Consider the following 9,465-nt stretch of genomic DNA (forward strand, 5'->3'; position numbering starts at 1 on the left):
TCCTCATCAGGAAAATGCAAATCAAAACCACTATGAGATATTACCTGACACCTGTCAGAATGGCTAAAATCAAAAAGATAAGAAATAAGTGTTGGCAAGGATGTCAGAAAAGAGAAACCTCATGCACTATTGGTGGAAATGTAAACTGGTACAGCCACTGTGGAAAACAGTATGGCGGTTCCTCAAAAAATTAAAAATAGAACTACCATAGCATCCAATAATTCCACTCCTGCTGGGTATTTACTTGAAGAAGAAAAAAACCCAGTAATTAAAAAAGACATATGCACCCTTGTCTTTATTGCAGCATTATTTATAATAGCCAAGATATGAAAGCAACCTAAGTGTCTCTCAATAAATGAATGGATAAAGAAGATGGGGTATAATATATATAAGGGAATATTACTCAGCAATAAGAAAAAGAATGAAATCTCATCATTTGTGAGAGGGTAGATGGACCTCGAGTATATTATACTAAGTGAAATAAGTCAGGCAGAGAAAGGCAAATACCATATGATTTCACTTACATGTGGAACTTAAAAAACAAAAACAGATAAAGAAAAACCAAAAACAGACTCATGAATATGTACAGAGAACAAACTGATGACTACCAGAGGGGGGTGTGCGGGGGATGGGTTAAATAGGTGAAAGGGATTAAGAGGTACAAACTTCCAGTTACAAAATAAATAAGTCACAGGGATGAAAAGTACAGCATAGGGAATATCATCAATAATATTTTAACAACTTTGCTTGGTGACAGATGGTAACTACACTTACTGTGAGCATTTTGTAATGTATATAATGGTCAAAACACTAAGTTGTGCTCCTGAAATTAATATAGTATTGTATGTCAACTAAACTTCAATTTAAAAAATAATAAATATAGAAGGGAAAGCTATTTCCTTGAAATACTGTTTCAATACCCTTAAATAATAATTTATAATTGTGAGAGACTTGATGTTCACAAAGCACTTTATGCAACATCTCATTATGCTCACATACATTTAAGACACGGTAGATTAAACTTTTTTTCTTAATCGTCCTATAGTTAGGAATACTGAAAGGAGGCTCACCCTCAAATCTCATTAACCCAACCTGGATGTTCAATACTCTACCATTTTTGGGGATTATTCACGTGGCTGCTGCCTCCAATCGTAAAGATAATGAAACATTAGTCTCTCCCCCCAACCCCCACGGAAAAGCTGTTCTATTTCAATCGTGCTAACAATTCTGTACCCAGTTCCAACATGTGTGGTTGGGGGAGGCTTCCCCACATGAACAAGCAATTCTCTGACACCAGCTGGCTATCCTACCATTTAATTCAGTTCTGACACCATAGATTAGGAAATAGCATCAGATCCCACAGGTTAATGGCTCAGTCCTACAGGACTGCACCCCCTCTTCAGACCCCAATCCCAAATCCAAGGTGTCGCCTGGGCTTCTGACCGACCAGCTATAGATTGAAGGTTCTAATGAGCCCCCTCCTTGGGTTCAGTTAATTTGCTAGAAGAGAAACATTTCACTTACTACATTACTGGTTTATTATAAAAGGACAAAACTCAGGAAGGGCCAGATGGAAGTGATGCATGTGCCAAGGTATGGGGAAAAGGCAAGGAGCTTCCACGTCTCTGAGGGTGCCATTCTCCCCAAGTTTCCATGGGTTTACCAAGCCAGAAGCTCTCCAAACCCCATCCTTTTGGTTTTTTTATGGAGGCTTCACTACATAGGAATGATTAATTAAATCATCAGCCATTCGAGACTGAACTCAATCTCCAGCCCCTCTTCCTTCCCTGGAGGCCTGGGGTGGGATTGAAAATTCCAACTCTCTAAACACAGGATTGGTCCTCTTAGCAATGGCCCTCATCCTTAGGTTGCATCATTAACATGACAAAAACACTTTCTGGTCCTCTTCACCTGGGAAATTCAAGGATTTTAGGGGCTCTGTGCCAGAAACAAGGACAAAGAACAAATACATATTTCTTATTAGAAATCCCAATATCACAAGCTCCGATTTGTTCCCAGGTTTTCAGCTCAAACTGTGTTGACTCCTTTCTTCATTGCTTAGAATCCATAAGCCCTGTCAATGTGAACCATTTTCACTGGAGAAGGAGAAATATTTCTCCCCGTCTGCTAAAAGATCAGAAGGGAAAATGCACACCAGATGTATCCCTGAGACTCTGGAGTAAGAACAGTCCAAAACATGATGATAGGATCTGGGCATGTTGTGGCCAATGGGGCAAATAGTGGGTGTAAGCAAGACAACCCGCTGGGGTGCCTGGGCGGCTCAGTCGGTTGGGTGTCTGCCTTCGGCTCAGGTCATGATCCCAGGGTCCTGGGATCGAGCCCCGTGTCAGGCCCCTTGCTCAGTAGGGAGCCTGCTTCTCCCTCTCCCTCTGCCTGCCAATCCCCCTGCTCGTGCTCTCTCTCTCTCTGTCAAATAAATATATAAAATCTTAAAAAAAAAGAAAAGGCAATCTGCAAAACAGAAAGATGGGATCAGTAGGGTCAGTGATGCTGTGGCCGAAGTGGAAGAACTGAGGTCAGTCGTTAAGAGGAGACAGGATAACCCTAAAGTAAAGCCCTGAGATGCAGGGCTGGGGAGCAGATCAAAGGCCACTCGGGCCGGCGTGGCCCAGCTCTTTGCAGGGCAGGAGCCAGCGCCCAGGACAATAAGCCGTTCTCCAAGGGGAGGTGCTGACACAAAGCAACCAAATCATTGCAGTTTTCCTCATCAGACAGAGGCGTGTTTATATTCAACTCAGGATGTTCAATAGCGCCCAACCCTACAACTGCTAACCAAGAACCCGAAGAAAGTAAAAGGACAAAGGAAAATTGCAGAGCAGCCATACTGAGCCCATCCTGCTCAGGTAGAGACGCTGAGTAGGTATCTGCCCTGGGGTCTGCATGGTGGAGCCCAGGCGCAGCCTAGTGATGTAAATGGGTGCATCACCTTCTCAGAAACTGAACTGAAGCTGGGGGATGGGTGTGGTCGACTCCAGTGGGGCTGGGAGTAAGAGAAGAGGGCTCAGGGCTGACTCTTGAGGAACTCAAGCCTTTGGGTGAGGGAGAAGTGCTGAAGCTGGCAGAGGAGAAGGAGCTGCTTCGGAGGCATGATAACAACGGGCAAGGCGTGGTCCTGGAGGCCAGGGAAAGACGGGCACTGGGACCGTTCCGTACGGCTGAGGATGCCCTGCTGGATGGAGGTCTGTGTACCTCATTCTTCACCGCCAGCTGGCGGCACGATGGAGGAGGCAGATAGACAGCGGTGAGTGGAAGGGGGACTGGAAAGTGGGGTTGTGGCCACAAGCACTACAGACTTTTTGAGAACTCCAGCTGTAAACAGAACAGAAACTGGCTGGAAGGAAAAGTAGGCGGGAAGGTAGAGCGAAGGAGGGTGGGGGGTAGACTATTCTTCTTCCCCTACCTGGCGTTCCAGCCTCTAGTTGTTTTTCTCCTCTCCTCCATTTCACACAAGTCCCCTGATATATGTAAAACACCACAAGTTTCTCAAATGAAGACATGGTCCCTCACCGTTCTAACATTCTGACATTCTATGTCATCCAGCCGAAGAGCTCACATGCCTCCAAGATCACAGGTTCTCGAAGGAAAATGCTATGGTCTTCGCTCTCCACAAACTGACCCCTTCCCTTATTCTTTCTATCTCCTTGTCAGACCATTTCCTCACTGACAAGAAAAATATCTAACAACCTAGATCGCACAAAATAGAAGGAAGATACATATATACCCCTTGCCAGTTATCATGCAGCCATTAAGAAAACCGATTTTCAGAGAAGTATCAATGACAACATAGAAGATGCTAAAGCTAAAAACAAACAAACAAACAAACAAAACCAAATGACAGTCTGCCATAGAGAGTATAACCCTTTGCAGAAGAGAAATATACTCCAAAAGTGATTAGTGTTCTTTCTGGGTGTTGAGATTACAGGTGATGTTTATTTTTTTCTTTATACTGTCCGAATATTTTTCAGTATTCTAAAATGAGTGTATATAACTTTTATAAATAGAAAAAAGATGGTATCACTTAAAACCCAAGCAAGTCATTAATGGGCTGATCTGTTTATACATATCTGCCCCTCTTATGGTAGTTGCAGAAACCACAAAGAAGCATAAGGGACAGTCCCTACGTTCAAGAAGCACGTGTCTACACTGTCAACATTTGCTGTTTTGGCTGACCAGCCTCCGGAAAGAGAATCCTAAATTTGTTTTGAGGAAACCATCCCTTTGTGAGTCAGGGATTTCAGTAAGCCTTGTGGCCTAGATCTAAGCCAGTTAGTTCATTTTAGTCCTTAGCTAGAAGACTGGTTCAGGTACACACATGACCTATCAGGACCAAGAGAGAACAAGTGACACCAAAGCCTGGGGAGAGTGGACTGGAAGAGCTCCACTCTCTTGAGATGATCTGATGATGGGCCAAGTGGGAGATGACCCCTTTCTCCTGTGATGGCCTATGTATGGCAGTGACCGCCCCCCGCCCCCAATCTCCTATGATGGTTTTAGTGGGAAATGACTCCTCTCTCCTGTGATGTCATGATAACCCCTCTCCCCTATAATGGGCCAAGTAGGAGATGACCCCTTGCTCCTGTGATGGCCTACGTGTGGCAATGACCACCCCCATCTCCTGTGATGGTTTCAGTGGGAAATGACTCCTCTCTCCTGTGATGTCATGGTAACCCCTCTCCCCTATATTGGTCCAAGTGGGAGATAACCCCTTTCTCCTCAGATGGACTAAGTGTGGAAATGACTTTTCCTTCCCATGATGGTTTTAGTGAGAAATGATCCCTCTCCCCTCAGATGGTCTAAGTGTGCTGATGCTTCTTTCTCATGAGATGGTCTCAACGTGATGATTCACAAGCCCAAAGCTGTGGAGACTCATGCAGAGTGTGTTAATCTCCCCCAAAAAGAGTAGAGCAAGGTCCTTGAATAGTGTATAATTCCTGAGCCAAATTCAACCTACAGCTAGCCTTACAGGGGGTATTTAGTGAATACAGTGAGTAAATTCTGTTTTGCTGAAGTCAGCTTGAATTAGGGTTTTTTGTTGTTGCTGTCGCTTCGGGGGCGGGAGGGTTTGGTCTCCTGAATACAATATTTCTCAATTATCCTGCCCCTAGAAGAATAGCTATGGCCAAATAATCCAAAGTCTCAGGTGCTCTAAGACAGTCATGAGGGCAGGGCTCTGAATGCAGAGGAGGAACGGATATGACTGAAGAGCTCAGGGAACACTTCCTGTGTGAGTTAGGCCTTAGGAGTCTAGGAAGGGAATTCCCAGCATAAGTAAAGGCAGAGCAGTGTGCTCGTGCGCGGTGTGCTTCCCCAACAGCTGTAGCTTATGGAACCCTTGGGGTGCACTAAGCAACAAAGGGGGGTAGATTCTGAAGAGTGTTCTAAGGAATTTACACTTTAATCTAGAAAGAAATTACGGGGGCTGGGGGGGAAGTGTTTTATAGTAAAAAAAAAAAAATGATGGAATGGTGGAAAATGGACTGGAGTGGAAAAGAGCAGGAAACCACATAGCCTTTGTTCCTGCTGCCTTCTCCCTCTGCATGCCCTCCTAACACACTCCTTATAGGGAGGAAGCACTGTACTCATCCTCATAACCCCATGCTCAGAACAGGGGAGGCCTTCATAAATCCACAGCGTACCCATTCTTCATGGCAAATCTACTTTAAAAGCCCCACCAGCTCACACCAATTTCCTCCCCACCCCACCCCTGACCCCATACTTTATGCCCTCTTCTTAGATCTGTTTTCCTGATTTACGCACTCCAACCTGCACAATCAGTGTCAGGTACTGTTACTTAACTATTTCATGCACTTTGTCTCCCCTTGGTAACGAGAGAAGAACAGTCACTGGGAAAGGAATCACAGCCACTCATGCGATCAGGTCCGACTCCAGGCTTGGCTCAGGTACCTGTCTCACCTCTGGGCTTCCCAGGTAGCTTCAAGGATCTAAACTCAGCAACACGGCTGTTTAACCTAACAAAATGTTGAGTATCAAAATTTAAACATTAAAAAATACTCCATTACTCTTCTCCTCCCTGTTATCTCAATCTGCTTAACTTACAGCAAAATAATAATGAACACAGGAATGGCATGTTTAAAGCACAGTCAGGCCCCGCTTTATTGTGTTACTCAGCCATCTGTGACCCTTCATTAGAGGCATTTGGGAATCTAGCTCTGAATCGCTCTGCTGAATGACAATGGCAATGCAAAAATAGTACTGTGGCTTTAAGAGCCTAGCTGCTCATTTATATCTGGTCCAGTATTCCTGTAACAGTAAACAATGGTCAAGTTCTGCCTACAAGATAAACTTCCTTGACATATGCAGATGTCAAAGAAAAATGATGTTGCTAGGATTGTCTGTGCACATACACCCAATATATGTGAATTCCGATCTTCTAAATATTGAGTCACCTAAAACACCACCAGATTCCACATTTAGTGGAAAACCTGCTAATGGCACTTAACTCTTTTCAGATTGTACCACAGGGGTGTCATAACAAGCACTGATTGCTCTCTGATTAAGAGAGAAAAAGATTCAATTGTATTTTGTAATTGAATGGCAAATGAGGAATCGCATGCAGGCTTGGGCCAGGCCAGGGGCACCCAAGGCTGCCTTGGTTTCTCCTCCGCCTTTCCTTGTTTCTATCACTATCACCCAAAGTATGCTCCTGATCCCTCTGCATTCCCATCCAGACGATTCTGATTGCCCAAATTCGGGCCGAACTGGAATGAATGTCTTTCAGTCTTCTTTGAGGTGGAGTTCTGCAAACCCGAGTCTGATGGGAAACACAAATGTGCCACCTGGGACTTATTTCAATACTTGCACAGCTCACAAATTTAAAATCCCACCTGTCTGAAGGGTACACCACTGCAGAATTGTAGAGGTAACGCAATCCCACCCGTATGTAATGTTTCAGGTACAATAACCATGGAAGTTAATACTTAACAAGCTGGCCTCTATCCGAAAAATCGAATTAAAGAAGCCATTCCTTCCTGGTCACATTCGCCAATGTTTCGAGTTCGGGTTGATGGTTCAACTTCCTTTATTCCCACAGGCGCTTGGAATCGGGCCCCTGGATTTGCACCGGCTGGTGGTCCTGTCTAACTCGGAGATGGGTGACCATCGTCCACCTTGCTGGGAATCTGGAAAAGGGGGCCTCCTGGCGGGGAGGACGGCGGTTCCCCATTAAGGTTTGGGAGAAGACAGAGACCAGAGAGGAGGAGGATGGATGTTAAAGCCCGAACCAAAATTCTCATATCCCACATCAATTCACCGAGGCAACTCTCGCAATCGCTCGAAATGCATCCATAACAGCAGCTCAGCGGAAGCCTCCCCACGCATCAGGGCCGGCTCAGCCCCAGCCCGCGCGGCCCTCCCGCGGCGCCGAGCAGCGGCGCGGGAGCCCGACCGGCCGGCAGGTGCCCGGCGCCCCGCGCCCCGCGCTTACCCAGGGCCCAGGTGCAGCTCTCCTTGATGGCTTTGTACTTGCTCCCGGACGCTTCCTTCTGCAGCTTCCTCAGGATCTCTTCCATCTTGACCTTCGCAGGGGCTCGGCCACCGACAGCGAGATGAGCGCGCGCGAGGCCGGGCCGGGGACGCCGCTGTCGCCGTCGCTGTCGCCACTCCCGGGCCCCGGGCGCCTAGGCGGCCGCTGCGCTCGCCCCCCGTCTGCCCCGCGCGGCGACTGATGAATCACGCCCGCTCCATGCCGCGGGCCACGTCAGCCCTGCCGCCCCGCCCCGTCCGCCGCCCCGCCCGCCAGGGTCAGGTGCGCTCGGCGCGCGGCGGCAGCGGGTTGGAGCCCGGAGGCCGAGGCCCGGACCCGCAGCCGAGGCAGGCCCCGGGGCCACGAGGCTCCGCGGGAAGGTGGAAGCGGATGTCCGGAGCTGGCTCGCCGGCAGGACGTTGGCCGGGCGCGGCCCGAGGAAGCTTCTGGTCGGCGGCGGGCAGCCGGCGGGGAGGGGCCTAGCCGCTGCCCCCCCGTACGCCCCCCACCCCGATCCCCGACCCGCGACCCCCCTGCGCCGCGCGGTGCGGGGTGGGGGAGGCCCCGCCGGGTTCGCGGAGCGCCGGGAGCGGTGTGGCGGCGCGCCCTTGCGTCCTGTTGTCCGCCGCTCACTATTCAGTTAACAGCCCTTCTGGGCCACTCTTCTGTGACAGGCTCGGGCGCTACCTGTGAATAGACTGACTCTGCTCCACCGTGTACCAACACGATCTCGTGGAGGGGGCCCGGGGGAGAGGGTTCATAGCCCCATTAGACACACGAGGAAACCAGGCCGGAGAGGCTAAGTTGCTTCCCACACCTACCAGAGTTAGCCTCAAAACGCATTCCTGAATCCAAACCCCTTTTTCCTTCCTCTCTCGCACCCTTAGGCTGAACTTGGGAAACAGACTGTGGGTGATGCGGGAGGAAGGCAGCGTTAGCCGGGGCCTCAGGTCCTGAGAGAGCGTGCGCTGTGCTTCCGCAACTTAACGGCCTTCGCTGATGGAGGCCCCGGGATGGTTGTTGAAGGAAGGAGGGAGAGGAAAGCAGGCATCTCATTTGGCATCTCATTGTTTCCCTGTTGTGAAAACCGTGACTAGGAGCTAAGAAGGGATTTTAAGCATATTCGTTTTTCTTTAGAAATGTCACTGTAGTGGTAATGAAAAAAAAATTGCAGAAGAGTAACTGGCAGCTGGGAGAACAGTAAGGAGATTCCGCAGTCATCTAGAAATAAGTTAAGCCAATAGTAGGTGGAAAGGAATAGAGGAAAATATAGCAAGAGATATTTAAGGAGTCGAAGCCGTAGGATTTACTGACCGATTGGGGTGGTTAGCATCTGGGGTGACTTCCGTGTTTCTCCATTGGGAAAAGGGGAGGATGGTGGGCCCCATCTTCCAAGTTAAAGAAGAGAAGGAGAGGGTTTGGAATCTGGGGAGTATACGAGTTCAGTTTTGAACATACTCAGGTGGAAAATGATAATGAGATAACCCACAGCGTGTTTCACTTATGGGCAGGAACCCAGGGCAGTGCTGTGTGATAGAAATGAGGATCTGAAAGCCTTCAGGTATTGAGTTATTGATGCCTGGGGTTTGGCAAAGGTTGTAGGAGGCAGTGGATGGAATGGGCAGAGCAGGATACCAGGAAGGAAGTTGGGGTCCCCTTATTCTTTTTAAGAGTATTTATTATTACTTTATGATTAAAAACAAATTATGCTACAAACTAAAAAAATAGTAATTTTAGAGATATAAAGTTTAAATAGCTTTGTAATAAAACTTTTACAGAGTACTAAAGAACAGGTGTATTTGCACAGTCTAAAAAAAAAAAATGGGCAATGATTATGAAGTCAGTCCACAAAGAAATACAAATAACTTACACAACCTATGAGAAATGTTCAAGCACCTACTTACCAAAAGAACACAAGCATTTAAATAAAATGTTTTTAAAAAGATTTTATTTATTTGACA

At 47.5% G+C, this 9,465-nt stretch overlaps 1 protein-coding gene across 7 annotated transcripts in view; it reads right to left on the reverse strand.

Moving 5' to 3' along the window:
* ARFGEF3 (ARFGEF family member 3) overlaps nucleotides 1-7,685 on the reverse strand; it is a 183,966-nt gene extending 176,281 nt beyond the window's left edge. For all 7 annotated transcript variants that reach the window (XM_027602312.2, XM_027602309.2, XM_027602311.2 and 4 more), the window contains exon 1: nucleotides 7,466-7,685. In XM_027602312.2, coding sequence (XP_027458113.1) covers nucleotides 7,466-7,550 — 85 coding nt within the window. In that variant the 5' untranslated portion in view covers nucleotides 7,551-7,685. The remainder of the gene's footprint in view (nucleotides 1-7,465) is intronic.
* Between the last annotated feature and the right edge of the window lie 1,780 nt (nucleotides 7,686-9,465).

Source organism: Zalophus californianus, chromosome 7 (genome assembly GCF_009762305.2).
Source record: "Zalophus californianus isolate mZalCal1 chromosome 7, mZalCal1.pri.v2, whole genome shotgun sequence".
Taxonomy (NCBI): domain Eukaryota; kingdom Metazoa; phylum Chordata; class Mammalia; order Carnivora; family Otariidae; genus Zalophus; species Zalophus californianus.